General features: G+C 40.2%; 1 protein-coding gene across 4 annotated transcripts in view; it reads left to right on the forward strand.

Moving 5' to 3' along the window:
- Window positions 1–14,692, forward strand: part of TRIM2 (tripartite motif containing 2) — a 33,982-nt gene extending 19,290 nt beyond the window's left edge. For 3 of the 4 annotated variants that reach the window (XM_084263702.1, XM_084263704.1, XM_084263705.1), the window contains 6 exons: window positions 1,449–1,552; window positions 2,815–2,982; window positions 9,047–9,215; window positions 10,043–10,113; window positions 12,361–12,501; window positions 13,491–14,692. In XM_084263702.1, the coding sequence (XP_084119828.1) occupies window positions 1,449–1,552; window positions 2,815–2,982; window positions 9,047–9,215; window positions 10,043–10,113; window positions 12,361–12,501; window positions 13,491–13,643 (806 nt within the window). In that variant the 3' untranslated portion in view covers window positions 13,644–14,692. Of the gene's footprint in view, window positions 1–1,448; window positions 1,553–2,814; window positions 2,983–9,046; window positions 9,228–10,042; window positions 10,114–12,360; window positions 12,502–13,490 lie in introns of all 4 variants that reach the window. The other variant, XM_084263703.1, reaches the window with a different exon arrangement.
- The last annotated feature ends 3,739 nt before the right edge of the window (window positions 14,693–18,431 follow it).

Here is an 18,431-nt window from a genome sequence, read left to right on the forward strand (position 1 = left end):
TGTAAGCTTGTGGAAAGTCCAAGAAAACATGCCTGGAAACAAAGGGACATGCTGAAGCACCGGGGAATTAAATGTTACTTGTTAGCCAGTGACAGGAAATACGCAACCCACAGCCATCACCCCAGCAGAAAGAAGGGTTGTTAAAAGCATACACGCCCCTAATGAACACTAAATACAAATTAGAGCTAATATGTATGTTGCACTGGGAATCACAGTCAGAACCAGTTTAATCACTGAGCTCCAGGATATTTTGGACTTAGTCAAAAGTTTTTCAGTTAAAACCATATATTGAAACTGATTAATGCCTGATACACAGCCAGTGAATGCTTGTAAAAATACTTCACCAGGAAAAATAGTGCTGCATCCAAGTCATGGAAAGAACAGCTTATAGAGTTTTTTGTTTCAAAATTCATTCATTCATTATGAATAACCTTGGGGTCCAAGATCCTAACTGTAGTCTTGTCTAGAGACTCTGAGCTTCCTTTACAAAGCAAGCAGGAATTTGGGTACTGTTTCTGCGCTCCAGGTGTAATTTGGACTAGCCACTTTAGGGATGACCTTTAAAGGTATCAGTTTGCTCAGTGACTCTACTCGGAACATCTCAGAACAAACATCTAAGTCATCAGGCATCTAAACTTAATGAACTTTCAGGAAAAAAGTTGACGTTTTCCAGCTCCTTATCCCCTCTAGCCACTGGGGAAAAGACAGTGCTATGTAAATCACTATTGTGTTTGTCCTGGATAACAGTGGGGCCTCTGTGTGTGCATACTGCTGTTTTAGAACAATCTAAGGCCTTTGCAGAAACGTTTAGTCTCTAGGTGTTGGTCTTTGTTGGCCAAATCATTCAAAACCAGCTCTTCACCTCAGTTTCCCTTCCAAGGGAATTTTTAAAGCCTATGTCTGAAAACTGTGTATGAGTGAATAGGAAACTTCCCTGTCTTGAAATGGCCCCGTGCAAAGTGATCACCAATATGTTTTATCTCAAACTTGTGACTTCACTGAGGAGATTTAGCTAACTGCACTAAAACCTCTAAAACCTTGTCATCTGTCCAGGTTCATATGTTAGTCTTTGTGTGTGTGTTCCCACAGCACTGCTCCTTTCATTGCCTTTCAGTTGAATAAAAATCCCCAATGTAAAAAAGTCCATCACTGATGAGAAAACATAATACTGGTTCCCTCATGCAGGAGGCAGATTGAGAACACTTTGATTTGTGAAGGCCAAAGAGATAATTACGTTGATGGGGGCTTAGATGGCATACATGCCAAAGAGTAAGAACAATCCCTTCTTGTACTCAGAATTGTGGATCTGCTACTGAAATGGGTCTTTGAAGGTGTAGCAGTGATAAGAACTCCTGAAAATAGAAATGTCTGCATGGGTTGGTGTTTAGGACCTAACTGATTAATCCTGTCTGACCTGATTCCTCTGTGTGTTTTGTGTTCAATTTTAGGCACCAAAGGAAGAAACAAAGGGGAATTTACAAATCTTCAAGGTGTAGCTGCATCTACAAATGGAAAAATATTAATAGCAGACAGTAACAACCAGTGTGTACAGGTATGAGGATATGCCACTTACAGCATGTTTCTTTTTCTCCTCGCCCCCACACCTCTGCCTTCCTTGTTCTCCAAGAGAGATGCATTTTGTACAATTCAAGCAGATACAGAAAATACAGAGGAAGCTCAACTTGTTTATCATCCATTATCATTCAGTCTTACTGACCTGCAACTATCTTTTTCAGATCAGTATGAATGTCAGAGTTTATTTCCCTTCCTTATGATGTTTGGCAATGAACGAAGAAAACACGTGGTGCAATAAATTGGAAAAATGCCTTTTTGTAAATATCATTTTACATTGCAAATTTATCACTCCGTGTTTCTGAGTATAAATCTAGGGCAAGATGCCACAAATATAATTTCTTAAGCAAATACAAAAATAAACATGTATATGTAATTTTTCAAATGGCCTTTAGTTTACTTAGTTGACTTTTGTTTGATACCATGACCAAATCTTTTCTGTGGTAGCACCCCTGACATCCACGGTTTCTTGGCTTCCTGTAACCTGTGTGAAAATCAATCTGTGGGTTTTTTCTTTTGCTTGCCATGTATCTTTTTTGCCATTCACAATTTGTCATCACTCTTCAGGCTGTCCATGTGGTACCAATGCACAAGGCAGCAGTGTGTGGCTTGTTCTTCAGTATGTGAGAACCAGCAAACCACATGCAGTAAGAACTTGTTTCTAGGCCTTCTCAGAGAGACAAATATTCATCAGCAGTGAAAGATTTGCTGAAGACTCTCTCACACTTTTTAATTTGAAGCCACTTCAGAGGAACTTCAGTGTCTAATTACCTGCCCTGGGGACACAACCAGTGGACTGAATTTTTTGTGGCTAAAGTAATCTCAGCAGATGGTTTAGTACTTTTCCCTAAGTCAAATAATTAAAGTTTGAAATCCTCTTTTAGCTTCTATTCCTACCTTTTCTACAGACTTAGTGGCTGAATCAATGCCTCAGTTTCCCCATTTCAAATATGGGAATAATACCACATCTTCCAGCTGAGAGGGATACTGTATGTACTTATGTTTGTAAGATACTTTGAGATCACTGAAGAAACAGTGCAAAGTAAGTGCAGAGGACTTCTTTGTTCTGAAATTAGGGTCCAAGTGGAAGCCTCTTCTGAGATTAGGCATAGCACTTTCAAATATGGACCGTGTAAAAGTGCTTCGTGTTCCTGACTGTGGTGTTCATTAGTGACTATGCTCCAAGAAACAGATGATGCTAACATGCAGACTTAATTTTAAAGTGAATGTTTTCTGTTACAGATATTTTCCAACGATGGTCAGTTCAAGAGCCGTTTTGGCATACGAGGAAGGTCTCCTGGCCAGTTGCAGCGGCCAACAGGAGTGGCTGTGCATCCCAGTGGTGACATCATTATCGCAGATTATGATAACAAATGGGTTAGCATATTCTCATCAGATGGAAAATTTAAGGTATGAGTTACCATGTGAACTCTCCTGAGCTTTCTCTATCTTACAAAGGAATGTGAAGTAATGTGTTGGGGTTTTTTTGTAAGGAAACTACATAGTTTGGTTGTAACTTAGTCCAGATTCCGCTGGTGTGATGTGGAAACCCATGAAACAGCCCTGCTGTGCAATTAGTAGGAAGAGGTCACAGCTGTGATGCTAATGTACCAAATAGAGATGGTATGTTCTGTTCTACAGTCCTACATGCTAGGTGCTTGGTTGCTTTTCCATATGGTAAGGTCCAGGGTAGCTAATATAATCGAGTGCAGTTGGACTAGCTCAACAACAATGGTATCATTAGCAGTGTTGGGATTACACAGAAAGGTGTGTATGTGTCTATGTATATCCACACAGGCAGACATCAGAATCTGGGAAAGAGACACGTGTATGCTTTTAAAGGTGTCCAGATCTTCTGTAGACTTGAAGCTAAAATAAAACAATACTAATATGCCATGCAAATGTTAAAAAAACCAGGAATGACTTGCATTTGCAGAGTATGCAATTTTCCTTGTCAAGGAGCTTTGAAATGTACAGCTACATAGGAAAAACTTGGTTTGGGACGAAGTCCTTGAAAGGGAGGAAGACACCTAAACAAAACCAAAGATGAAATTCAGTTAAGAATCCAAATACTCTGAGTAACCTAAGTGTGTTTAAAATAATTATTAACAACTTTAATGTGGACTGGCTGGATCTGGCCACAGCATGGAGGGATCATTTTCCTTCCTTCTCAAGACATGCTGTAAATCCAGCATTTCAGATGGTGCCAGCTCTAGAGGAAAAAGCCATGACTCTGTATAAGCCAGGACCCTATGTGCAATATGCTGCAAGCAGAGAGAAAGGCATTGAAAAAAAAAAGAATTATTAAGATACTTCTTCTGACATGGAGCCTAACTTTGGTTTTAGTCAATGTTTTTGTTGGACTACAAAAGCTATGTACAGTTGGCAATGTTTGGATAGTTAATGCATCAGACTTTATAGTTCTTGGAAGTAGATTGATTAAATGACAGATGAAACATCAGTGATATAAAATGCTATTTTTAGATTGACTGTGACAGGCTATCTGAGAAAGATACAGGAATGTTTATAGAAGCATTTTGCATATGGAGGGTGGCCATAATCGTATAGGTGAAGCATGGGACATGGATAAAATGGACCTGGCCTGTGGGAACCCGGGCAAAGCTTTGTAAGATCCTGTGTGTTGGCAATGGCAACTTTTGGTCATGGTTTAACTGCAGCCGGTAACTAAGCACTGTGCAGCCAGTCACTCACCCTCCCTTCCCAAGGGAATGGAGCAAATAATGGAAAAAATCCTCATGGCTTGATGTAAAGGCAGTTTAATAGCATAACAGAAGAAGATAGTAATAAATATAAAACAATGAAAATTTAAATGTAAATGAAGGGATGCACGTATGCAATTGCTCACCACCTGAGGGAAAAAACCTCCCCCGATGCCCTGTCCGTTTCCAAGCAGGGATCCCACCTCCCAGCTTGCTTCCCCAGTTATATCTAGAGCATGACATTCTATGGTGGGGAATATCTGATGTTCTATGGCAGGGAATATCCCTTTGGCCAGGCTGGGCCAGCTGTCCTGGCTCTGCTCTCCCAGCTTCATGTGCACTTGGCAGGGCCTGAGAAGCTGAGAAGTCCTCGGCTTAGTGTAGGCATTATGACTACCTAGCAACAACTGAAGTATCAGTGTGTTACCAACATCATCCTCATCCTAAACCTAAAGCACAGTGCTATACCAGCTACTATAAAGAAAAACTAACTCTACCCCAGACTAAACCAGGACATTCCTGCTGGGCCTTTGTCAGATAAAATTGGACAATACTTGCTAAAATTCACAGAGAGATTAAGGGATAATGATGATTCAAAGGACTGTGCCTCTAAGTCATTGTATATGATGTCTGATGTGGGTGATCTACTAGTTATTAACCCCTCATTATCAGGGGCTGTTCTGAACTTAATCTATTTTTGTTGTTGTCCTCTTCTTTCTGTATTTATTTACACTCATCTCCCTTAGCAGCATTTTAATAGTCGTGTGAGCTGGAAGGCAAATTTCCCCTGGACCCAGGCCCAGGCATCTCCCCAATGACAGCACAGGGCTGACTCACCCCAGCAGCCTCCACGATGTGCAGGAAAGCATTGCCTTCCCCAGTTGCTGGTAGCAACAGGGACAGAGTTCCATTTTCTCAAGGCTGTAAAACTTGTATAATGTGGAGGTGGACAAACCCTAATCTAAGGTTACACCAAAACATGAGCCTCTTAAAATGTGAAAGGTTGTATTATCCTGTGAACAATAAAGCCTCAGACGTGGTCTTAGGAATTGGAGCTTCTGTTTCTGGCTAGGCCATGGGTCTCACAGTGATCTTCCTTTTCACTCCCCAGTGCTTTATTTTCCTCATGTATAAAAGGCAGGCAACAGCTCTGTCTTCCTCAGTAAATTACTCTGAAATTGTTTAAGAAAATGTACAGAAGGCATATTGCTAGGGAGAGAACACAGACCGAACCAGCATTATCAGCTTCTGTACCAGTGGTGGGGTTCAAACCTAGTGAAGAAACTGGAAAACAGAGTCAAGAGAACAATTCTTGGTCCTCTGAGGAAAAAAATTCTTTCAAGTCTTGAAGGGTTGCATCTAGGATAGTTTGTTATCAGCCAAACAGGGTGCAAGTCAAGATCAAATTTAGATGAGTGGGAAAAGATGAAATATCTGTCAGACTCTTTATTTTTTCTTGTCTCATTAGAAGAATTAAGAAGGGAGCTGCTTGAAGCTGGTTGCGCCTCCAGATAGGAATAGTTCTGTGGAGTATGGCTGCATGGTCACAGTTGAATTAAGACAGTCATGTGAATGATAAATCCATTTATTGTTTGACATTGCAATGTGTGGCAAAGCTGTATCTCCATGTTAGGGAAGTTCTCAAATAGGAAAAGAAGGTATTTTGAAAATCTGTACGTTAATTCCTGACAGTTGCAAACCTTTCAGACAGCAGCAAGACTGGTGGAGTTAAACACAGAGCTCTGACACACCTACTTCTAGTGGAAGAGGCTTTACAAATTTTGTGCAATGGCTAGCTGATTTTTTTACTTCTACCAGTATATGGAGAATATTTTCCACCCGGGTAGGGTGACTTTATAAACACATATTTGAAACCCAGTCTAAATTCGTAAGAGTATATAAAATAAAGGACAGAATGTCCTTGACTGAATTCAATTAAGCACATTATTTGTATTAAGAGTTCAGATGATTCATTATCCTTTATTCATTTCTAATGGCAGAAAACTCAGAAAATGCTTCCATTCATACACTTAACAGGAGTGACTAGGTTTCACAATGTTCTGTTCTAAATAATCAAACCTATAATTCTAAGAAACCTTCTGAAATAAAAATATACAGAGCATATGTTCAGCCAGACCCAGGCATGTGTCATCAGCATATTTTGATCTAAACTGGAAACAGAGATTTTTAGTAAAAAGCACTGCAAATTCTAGCTGGGCATAATTTATTGCTGCCAGCAAATTATATTTTAAATCCTGGCCCAAGAATAGTGATTTTTATTACTCTGCTCAGCACTGAGTGCCCATTAATGTAGTACGTGATTTACTCCTGATTTTTTTGGTATGTATTTATATGGGCAGGAAGACAGTGTACTCATGAGTCTGAGTCATTTTTCCATAGGAATCCTGGAAAGATGGTAAGGGAATGGTGCAACACACAAACAGACAAACACACAGGCATCCCAGGGGAAAGAAGAGAATATGATTTAATTACCCCAAAGGAAATAAATCTTCTGATTTGCATTTGGTTTATGGTTTTGCTGCTTTGTTGTTACATAGACCTGAATACATTTTTGTAGGTTTACTCATGTCTTTCCCCCGGTGAATACAAAGTAATTTTTAATAGTTTTCCCCAGGGACATTTTCACATGATTTAACTGCCTAAATATTTAGCAATTTATAAGAGCATATGTACCTGAACATAGAACAGACGTGTGATCGTTGCATCTTGGCTAAGTAGAGTCTTAAGCTGAAAGATTTACTCACTGGAGTTGTCTTTGAGATTTAAAGAGTTTGTGTAGTGGTGACTTTGTACCAGGCAGCCCCAGGAAACCTGGTTGGCTTTTTTTTGGGATGGCTCTCCTGTTTTCTACCTGCAACTCCACCCATGTGAATGTACCTGGAATCAGAGCCAAGGGGCTGACTAAGGGTAGTTGAGCTCCTTCAGATACTAACATGGTGGTTTGCTTTGAAAACATTAGGGAATTGAAAGGAGTTTGGAAATGGATCTTCTTCATGCCTTGAAATCTGTCCCACCTTGCTAGTTAGTCACAGACTAACAGATCTTCAGCTGCTCCTCACCACTTGCAGGAGGGAGGGCGGAGGGGCAGAGAAGTCAGAAGCATTGTTTGTTTGTTCCAAGTGGCCATCTGTCCCACCCCTGCAAAGGCAGCGAGGTGAAAAATGGTCTTTTTTCCCAAAAATATAATAAATATCTTAGATTTTATTTAATTTAAATTCCGATGGAAACAGGACATTATGTTCTCCACCAAAGAGACTGGCCTCCACCAAAGTGATGGACCCGATGTGTCTGTTGTAAATTGCTACAGGATCTGAAAGTTCTGGGATCCATCATTTCCACACAGCCTACTCGGTGGATTGCCTGTCCAGCACAGTAAAGGCTGGCAGAAGAACAGACTTATAGAACCAACCTGGATAACTGCTTCCAAATCTATCCAACATGTAAAAAAACCCAACCAAACCCAGAAAGCAAGTTGCTGGATTCCAGTAACAAAATGCCCAAACAATTAGGTGATATTTTTATAACCTTTTTGAATGGAGAGGTCAAAATTCACCTGCTTTTATATAAATTAAACCAGTTTCTAGAATCTTTGCCTGAAAAAAAAGCAGTATGGTGAAAAATGTGAAATGGGTTGCAAGGTGGTCTTAGAATCTTCTTGGGTATATGTCTCAGGTTGGTCATGGGCTCTTTAAAGGCTTTGCCCAAGTTTCTGCTTGCTCTGAGCTGGATGGGAGGCCATTGCTTAGATCCCCTTTTAAAGAATAGTTTTAACATTTTGTGATTTGACAGCTCTCTAGCCTTTCCAAGTAATTCACTGTGTGTGAGATCCACCTCAGCACCACTGAAGGCTTTTCCTTTGATACAATATGGAATATTGCATACAGTTCCCCTCCTTTTGCTGATGATGCTGGCAGATGTTTTTGGTAGTTACAAGGCCTATTTAAAATTATGGAAATAATTTTATTTACCTAAGATAAGAGTAAGCTTTGATTTGTTTAGTGTTTCAAAAATTACTTTAATTGCTGTTTGGCAGCACAGTCCTATCTCCACTGCAGGTTTCAGCTGGCACTTCATGTGCCTAAGCAGCAAGTGAAGCAGTCTCATGTGGATCTATCTGGTGGAAGATAGAGAGGTTAACCAGAGCTTTAGCTCTGCGCAAATCCTTTCTGAGAGCACTCACAAGCTGCATGGTGTCTTGTTCACCCAAGAAAGGAAAGAGAAGACATCATAGCCTACATTCCACCCAGCTCTGATGCTCCATGAATGACCTCTGACTCTTTGATGTAGGCAGTGGTAAAGGCATGTTTCCCCACCCACAACCAGGTAGTTGTTGGAGTGAGAAGGGGGCAGAAGCTCTGTATCCACGTCTGCCTGTCCTGCTGGTCCACTGCTGCTGGCTATACAGATCTTTGTGACAGTTTCTGACAGATGCTGTAGTTTATCAAGACACAGTTTGTTGTGTTTCTTGTTGAATCAGATATTTGGACTCAACTGCTGAGGTGGCAGATTTTCCACTCTAGGAAGGACTTGGAGAAAGCAGTCTTTATATTCAGCTGAAGAAAAAATTACAGCGTACACAGTAAGAGCGGATAAAAGCAATCACTCCACTCTGGGAAACTTTTCATGACAAGATCATCTCTCTGTCCCACTGTGTGCCTGTAATCCAGTCTTTGAACTATGCTGACATTTCTATCTTGCTGACATATTTTCCTGTTTCGTGTTTTCCTTCTTAGGCCAAAATTGGGTCTGGAAAGCTCATGGGCCCCAAAGGTGTTTCAGTGGATCGTAACGGACACATCATCGTAGTGGACAACAAAGCATGCTGCGTCTTCATCTTCCAGCCAAACGGCAAGATAGTCACCAGGTTCGGTAGTCGAGGAAATGGTGACAAGCAGTTTGCAGGTACACTTGATGGTAATATGTAAATCCCCTTTTCTTGCCTCTTCTGCTCACATTTGCATGATGTTTGAGCATGTTGAAGAAGCTGTATCCTACTCATTTTTCCCCGGGGGAAAGGTTCTACTAAACATAAAACTTGCTGTTCGCTTCACCATTTGTTTAATTGGTCAGGAAGACTGCAACATCTGTTCTGCAAATGTAGCTGTAACCAGGCTGTTTTATCTACCTCTCTGTGCCTGGAGCATTTCAGATTGCTGACCCCAGAAAGCCTGATCTTAACTGGCAGCTTATAAATGCTTTGTGATGCCCACACTCAGCTGTTCGCGATCATCAACTCAAACACCTTTGTGCTTTGTGTTTCCAGTGATCAGACACACATTAACCAACGCCCTAAGCAGCATCTTCCCATTAGAAAGTGAGAGTAATGGGACAGTGTTAAGATTGAGATCATGAAGACAGTTATGCAAACAGAAAATGCCAGTTTGGGGAAATTGCTGCTTACATTCCACTGACCGCTTGCACATGCCATCTTTCAATTAGAACATGCAATTAAGGTTTACAAAAACCCCAAACATGATGTATTTTGAGTGAATAGCTCAAAATTTGAAAAAAGTGTCAAATGACATAGCCAGGTCATTTTGCAGGTGTTGGGTCACTCTGAATAAGTAGCCATAGATTGGTCTTATGATCTGACTGGCTCACAGAATGAGAGAGAAACAGCATCAATGGTATAACTGCTTAGGATGAATAATTTATCTTTAGTTGAGCAAACTTTTTGTTTTAGTGGTATTATTATTTTTTTATTATTGTTTTCTTTCTCTGCATTGCAGGTCCTCATTTTGCAGCTGTAAACAGCAACAATGAAATTATCGTTACAGATTTTCATAACCATTCTGTCAAGGTACTGTCAATTAATTGTAACTTGGAAAGCTTTTTATTTTATCATGGTACTTTCATGGGGTAGATAAAGAATCGTTAAAAACAAAGCAATCGCACTCTCTATGTATGAGGTCTGATATAAGGACTGCACGTTCAGAGAGCTTTGCGTGTAGTGCCCTGGTTAATGGAGATATAATCTCTTGCCTTTGGTGCCATTAAAATGTTCTCTATATTCAATTGCTTAAACATAAGTTGTACCTGAGATAAATAGTATCAACTTCAGTTACTTTTATTAGCTCTCTGCCAAACCTGTTATTCACCCTAGGTTCTTCCCTATTTTAAGCCTGGTAACTGCTTTTGAATTTCCCAGTAAAAGCTTCCCATGTTTCCAGTGGAATAAAATTATAACGAAGTAAAGATACCTGGCAATCTAATTCCATACCTATAAGCTTTAAGACTGATTACTGGATCCATTTACAGCCCGATACTCTTCTCAGGCCACATGGTCCCATCCCACGCACTGGTGAAACCCCTGGGATTTCACCTCATTGCTGGCTGTTCTGACTGAACACAAAGATGAACCCCCAGTCCAGTCCTTCAGTGTTCACAGCTGAAATGACTAATCTTACACATTCACCTGAAATAGGAAATCTCTGGCAGAGCACAGACACCCTCATGTCCTGAGCGATGCTGAATCATCCAGCTTTTCAATAGGGTCCTTGCACTGGTTTCCTTATGGAACTAGAGAGGAAGTGGCAATTCACGTGTTTTGGATTACAACAAAGCAGCCAAGACCCTGCAGGAGTCCTAAAGCAGATTGTTTTCCTGGTTTAGCAGCAGGAGGTCTGTGACTCCATAAATTACCCCTCCACCAGCAGGGCTTGCCCTGGTAACAGGAATGCCTGGAGAGAGTTAACAAGAAGGGTAAACTGAAATGAAGAAAAGCAAGGGAAGAGATGTAAGAAGTGTGGCATCTTAGCAAAGTTTTAATTAATTGCATTCCTAATGAGAACAGAGCGTTCCCATCTGTCTCTGGTGTGATTCAATGGGATGAAAATGCTATTTGTTACAATTTGGTGCTAAGTGGAAAATATAATATTCTCTAAATTGGTACAGAGAGTTGTTGACACTTTGCAGAATAAATTAGAATCTGGACAATGCTATTATCTTTTGTTTAGATGGTGGGGAAAGAGCAAAGAGAATTTTTTAAAAAATAATAAATAGATAATTTTCACTCTTATGGGTGCTAAAGCTTCTTCCTGCCAGCAATGTCTTGAATTAAACATCCTTGCTCAGCAATATTATCCTCCCTCCCCATTAACCTTCAAGCATGTTTCTTCCTTCAGGCATCTTTGGAAAATCCTACTCAGTGTAGGCTCCTCTCTCGTTCAGTCACCCACCATCCCCATTTTAACCCAAGGAGAGAGCAATACATCTTTGTCTGGGTTTTTGATTAGTTGACTTATTTCTACTTTCTTTAATACCTGGGGCACCAACCTGGGACTCCATGAATTTCCTCCCCCAAATGCCTTTTCTCGGTTCACTGTGGGTATTCACACACAGGATGATTTCCTTACATCTTCCGCCTTCTTAGCACTCCAGTGTGCACTCAGCACATTGACATCGGTCTTTGCATTTTCTTCTACAAACTACAGCCAGTCTCTGAGAACACTGTTGGACCTTGTGGGTCCAGGGTGGACCAAACTAAAGAGATGTGGCTGTGGTACTATGTAAATGACACATCCTGTATCTCACTTGGTCCCATTGGTTTATCCAGGTCACTGACACAATAGATATTGATCGGTTCCATCTTTCTGCTGTCTGAACCTGTAGCCATGGCAGAGAATTCAGTTGCTGAACTGCCTTTGCAGAGAGCAGTGTGCCATGACATGAACATATGTGTCCGATGATGGAAGTCAGAGCAGAGTGCATCTGCTCAGTTTTGTTCTGTAGGGCTGACTCCCAGTGCCATATCAGCACTCTCCTCTTCTTAAGTGAGGATGCAGAAGCTGCAGAAGGGCTCCTGGGGCCCTCCATCTTTGAGTCTGAGCTGAATCAGGTCTTAACTGAGAAAGGAAATACTGTATGGTGTAATGGAGCTGGAGGGAGAGATGGGGACCTTTTGTTCCATCTTCTATGTGTGTGTGTGCAGGGGGGGTGTTCCTGAGCACTCTTCAATTCCCAGTTTTGCTAACAGGTGACCTGGTAGTAGTAGATTGCTAATACTTGATACGATGCTACACTCAGGTTTTTGTTTGAACCCATACAGGTATTTAACCAGGAGGGAGAATTCATACTGAAGTTTGGATCAAATGGAGAAGGAAATGGACAATTTAACGCGCCAACTGGAGTAGCTGTAGATTCTAATGGAAATATTATCGTAGCAGATTGGGGAAACAGCCGAATACAGGTAGAGATTTCTGTATTTCAGGGGTGCTTGATTAGGAAAACTAACGGATTGGTAACTCTGGCCACTGAAGTCTTCAGGCTTCCCAAGAAATGGGATAGCAGCATTAGAAGTGATGTAGTTTCTAGCACAGCCCATTATATGCCTCATTACTGGTCAGTCCTGTGTTAGAACTGGTGGTGTTAGGTTGTGGACTTCCCAATGTGACCAGCAACTCTGATTCTTACCAAAGCTTTTGTCTCCAAGTAGTTCCCCAAAAGTTATTTGATGACTTGGAGGCTTGCGAGCATTGGTGAGATGACAGTCATTTATAATCACTATAGCAGAACATTGGAGACAGGGTGTAAAATATGGAAAAACAAATGATCTGTACAGACCCTGAGGCAAATGCAACAGATTTTTATCATCTTTCTTAAAGGTTGAGAATATGTTCTGCTTTTAAGTTGAGAGCTGCACTCTTATCTTTCAAGTGCTAATCACAAAGTTGTCTTACTTGCTAGAGAATATCTCAAAAAGAATTAAGTGTATGTATTGTTTTCAGTGAACATAAAAATGAGGGAGCTGCTTAGGAGCTGCAGGAAGCACTGTCATCCGTGCAAACAAATTCCTGGTTTTCTCTGTGTGGGAACCTAAGAGTCATGCTAGCCACAACAACGGTATTTGTTAGGAAAACAAGGTGTTGGTTGTGTTCCTCATAGAGCTTGATTTATCGCAGTTGGCTATTTTTGGAACAAGGAACAGCTGAAGTGCTCTTTTTATTATTTATTGTACATTCTTGCCAAAGATCCTGGCAGCTTTAATTAGTTCTTTTTAGTAAGAAAATACATTTGTATATAAACCTGTATATTGTAAGAGTAACAAAGCGGATTCTGCCCTTTATTTGAGTGTTACATCAAGCATTTCAGAAATGAGAAGTACAATTGAGAGCAGAGTTGTGTCTGCTATTATTTATTCTTAACATTTTTTTTTTCTTTGCTTTCTTACCTTCAAAGGTTTTTGATGGAAGTGGATCATTTTTATCCTACATTAACACCTCTGCTGACCCACTTTATGGTCCCCAAGGTCTGGCCCTTACTTCCGATGGCCACGTTGTAGTTGCAGACTCTGGAAATCACTGCTTCAAGGTCTATCGATACTTACAGTAGCGCTGAGTTCTGGAACTGGATAATCGTCCACCCTTAAGAAGAGACTGGACCTAGAGATCCGATGTGGGGTATCTCCTACTTTGAGTTCATTTTTGATAATGAAGGAGTCTCTTATGGACTTCTCATGTTAATTTCCAAACTTACCTTGTTTACATAAGACTTGCACCTCTTACGTTTCTCACCGAACTTTTTGTTGTAAGGGTTAATACACAAAATTCTCGTTAACTGAATTCATAAAGACAATGTGATATTAAACACAAACTGCAACTTATGGAACTGGAATTAACTAATTAGGAAAAAAAAAAAAAAAAGAGAAAATTTTGGGAAAAGTCCCCAAAACTTTTTTGAAGACCACGAAGGGTAGCTCCTGCTCAGAGCTTCCAAATTTGAAGAAGTATCATGGTTATGCATTATTTAACCCAGAGGTGGTCCTGGGAATCTTCTAGATCTCATTATCATGGTAGGTATTACACTTTTAACATTCTTCAGTCTTGCTATCTATAACGAGTAGGTCCTTTTAGTGTAAGGTTAAGTCTCACAAAATCCGTCTAGCTCTAACCGTCAGACCTGACACAGCTCAACGTTTAGCACTATGAGAATCAATGCAAATTCCCTACTCGTGTGGGATTAATGAAGGATTGTTTCATGTGCTTGTTTTTCACTTCTCCTCTTGCTCAGTGTGCTGGAAGGACTTTACAGAGACCTGACATTTCTAAAGCTCTGGAAAAACTTAACTGTAGCGATACATTAGTGAGAGCTGAATTTCTGTGTAATGACAGACCTTTTGACACCAAACTAGTTCATTAGGATCAGGGTTATTACAATGTCAACTCAATTAACCTCATGTGTGCCACTTTTTCGTACGTGTTCATTGCCATGCTTCCTTAAGGCAACTCATTGTATTAACCAATAAAATAAAACGCAGCATCACACAGGACAGAAAGCCAGAGAGGTACCCCTATGGAGGACCTACGTTATACAACCAAAGGAACTGTGGTAAACAGAGGTTGTATAGGAAAGCCAAGGGTTACCAAAGCTATTTGTTTTTACATGAGGAAAAAAATATGTTGCAAATAAGAATGAATCTGAACCAATTCCTGAAGTCCTTGATCAAAGGGAATACTGTTAGAGGACAAAATAAGGACTGTGAGATTTGTTCCAACTTGTTTGTTTGTGTGTATGTATGTATGTATGTATGTGTGACTGATTGACACAGCAATTTTAAAAAGTACATGTAGGCTGTTCCAGCACACTGGAACATTATGTATGCCATTTCACAATGGCAGTGCTCTGAAAAATCTCCCTCCTCCTTCCTGCCAGATCTCTCTCCTGTGTACTTTTTGAAGTATTAATTGGAAATGCTTACAATCGTATGACTTGATTCTGGTTTTAATGTGGGGCTTTTTTTTTTTTTAAAGTGTGAACTTGTCCTTTTTAAAGTAGCATTGGCTTTATTCTGATTTCTAAATCCCATGGTCAAAGGGTGAATTGCTACCGTGGCCTAATATAGTGGTGCTCACTCTTAAACCTCATTTGAGGAGCTGGTGAGCTTGCTGCCAATGCCTGCAATAGCCTGGGAAGTACCGTCTGTCTTTTATCATTTTTAGGGCCTTGAAACAAAAGGGCATTGGGTCAGGAACAAGGGAGTATTTTAAGCATGTTTGCATAATGGAAAGAAATCTTTGTTAAATTACTACTCACAAATATATGTCTTATTTCTAAAAGGTTAAGGTTGTTGTTTCAATGAATTTAAGAAAAACTGATGTGTTTTTTTGTAAAGATGCATTTGACTTGTAAAAATGCAGATCCCAACGTTCTTAAATGTGGACTTTGCCTGTTTTTTAATTACTGTTTCTTCAAGGTATTTCCTCTTCTTACCCTTGTTTATTTTTTGCACATAGAGCGAATTTACAAATTCTCATGCAAAGATAAGTTTCCTTATTTCATTGGAATAAATATTTTGTGTATAAGGCTTAAGGTTTGGACTGTATAATGCAGCTAAGAAACTGGTGGCAATGTTTCTGAAATGTTAAAACTCAAGTTTATTACCAAAAGAACAAAATAGCCTCTGCTTGAACTGAGTTTGTCCTAAAATTCTTAAAGTATCTCAGTCATTACACAATAAACTGTCCTATCAAAATTTAACAAAGTTGTAGATCAAATTTTCTGATGATCAAGTAATTTTCTTCTAAGTGTCCTTCTAAACCACCTTCTGACAAACGAACAATTTCCAAAATTGGAATGCCCTTAGATGGTGAATTTGTCAATGAAGAAAAGGTTATGTAGCATTTTAACTGCATTTACTAACAAAAAGAAGAGGTTGCATAGGTTCTTTGAGATAAAAGCTTAAAATTATAAATGTGCTGTTGCTGACAGTTACAGCTGATATGAATCAGATCTGGTTTCGAATTTGGATTTTTATGATAACATTTTACTAAACTTGCATGGTTTCCCCTCAGGAAACATTACCAAATCCTCTGTTGCCAGGGTCTCTGAGAAGCACTCTGTTCAGACCCTGATCTACCTGTCAGAGCATAAGTCTATACGTTAACACTGTATGACTATTCCATGTATACACCTTTCTTTAAAAGGTTCTCAGTCCCCATGACTCACTGTTGTTTGCCAGGATTTTATATAACCTATGCCAACCCAGTGCATCCTGATGAAACATGGAATCCCGCACTCCCCCCCACCCCCCACCTTTCAACCCAGCTCACAGCTATTGGGGAGATGGGGATTTGTTTTAAGATTCAGTGGTCTCCTGTGTGATTTGGTCTAGGTGATCCTGCTCTGGCAGGGGGGTTGGACTAGATGATCTTTCGAGGTCCCTTCCATCTCCCAATGTTCTGTGACTCAGGGCTCTCGTTATCAACAGAGCACCACTTACTGTACCTGATTTGTACTAATTTGGAGTTCCTTCTGATAACAAGCACTGCCAACTGCAATTTCAAATCCTATAGCATAAGGCATCCCCTTCCAAGGTCTGACCCTACCTGCCTGGCACTGGGAAACTGAGAAACACATTGTTTTACAGTCTGAAGCCAACATAGCTAAAATGCTTGGATTGCAAACCTTACAAGCAGCAACCAAGAGCAGAAATGCTCTTCTAAAAAGCTGGAAGGTTGTTTTTTTTCCCCTCATCCAATTAAGTGCACATCAAAATTGCACTGCTTGATTTGCTGAGCTGTTATTAAAGGTTTTTACAGGCATTCTGCTGCCAGATTGCAGGTATAGCCAAATGTTCCCCAAACTTCCCTGGAATGCTAATTGACGAGCAGCACAGCATGAATGGTGAAAGTATGTGCTTCATTTAACTAATCTTCAACTCAGAAGTACTCTCAGAAGGTTATCAGATCTTGCGTAATTTGGAGCATTTTAGGACAAACTAGCCAACTGTGTTTTCATTGTTTTGTGACTAGAATAAAAGGATCTGTTCAGAGGAATCCAGTATAAACGGTGGGGGTTTTGACAGAGGCGGAGCCGGTGGCGATGTACCTGAAAGAGAAAAGGAAAATGGTTCAGGCAAGCATTTGCCTTATGTAGATGGAGAGCTTTTTATTAGTAAATGCTCTTCTGTTCTCTAAAAGCTGGAGGGCTTTCAATTTTATGTCAATATTTTTTATAACTGAGGATCTAGTGTTGCCATAATGAGAACTCTAAGTGCCCAATAAGCTGTGTTTGTTACAGAGAAATCGCTTTCGGCTGTGGGTGACAGCTAGTTATGAAATCATGTTGTACAGTGAAAACTTTCTTCAAGAATTATGAGCAGTGATTGTTGTGGCCTGTTTGTGGCAAGTACGTGGAAGTAGGAGCAGGAAGATTCCTACTGGGTTGTTATTTCTGATGAATGTACAGCACTTCGGTTGATGTTTGTGAGCAACACGGCCTTAACCCCAACACCTTTGCTTTGGCTTTCTGACATGGGAATGTTCCCTAAGCTGCACAGTGTATGGCAGTACTCCCCGTTAGAAGTCTCTACCACTTGATACGCTGCAGCTTTCCAGTTCTAGGAGTGAGTCTGTCCCCTTGCTTTTCTTTTCCTTCTTGAAGGTTTTTTTGTACATTCCATCTTTGTAAGCCAATCTCGTGTGGTTTGTGTACATGTCAGCCTTGCACTCTCTTGACACTCATAATGAAATATTCTTCTCTCTTATTTTTGTTGTTCTTTTGTTGGGTCTTTTTTTTTAATCCCTGTGAGGCTAAATACAAACTTTTGTCTCCTTAAGGTCAAGGATGAAAGATGCGCATCAAAGTGTTTGTGTGTGTGCGTGTGTGTGTGTGTGTATGTAGTTTTAGCTTCCTGTGTGCCACGGTATCCTCAATGCTTTAGCTGATGATTTAAAAAAATAAACTACTCTGTCTTGGAAATGTAGGAAAACCAGAGTCAAATGTGTACCTTTACCACGCACAAAGATTTCAAATAATAAAAATAAAGCTTGTTTCCTCTGTTATTTTCATGGTTGAGGATTTATTTGCTATATGTCTCACATTCACTGTCCCTAAAAATAGCCCCATAATGCAGGAAGACGGGTGGTTTTTTCAACAGGAAACCCTGACACCACAAGTCACAAGCCAAGAAACCTGTGCTTGTGTCACAGCTGTTAAACTTTTATGTAGACACAGAGGAAAGAGAGACTTGGGTGGTTCTTGGGAAGTAGGTGGGCAATCGGTGCTTCTTTGTCTTCTCCCTTCCTTCTCTGGTTCAGTCATCAAAATTCACATTTTCACTGCTGGCAGTAAGACTGTGAGTTATAAGCTCTTCCATTTGCATCGTGGAAATACACAATA

Source organism: Gallinula chloropus (assembly GCF_964237585.1).
Source record: "Gallinula chloropus genome assembly, chromosome: 4".
In the NCBI taxonomy this organism is placed as follows: domain Eukaryota; kingdom Metazoa; phylum Chordata; class Aves; order Gruiformes; family Rallidae; genus Gallinula; species Gallinula chloropus.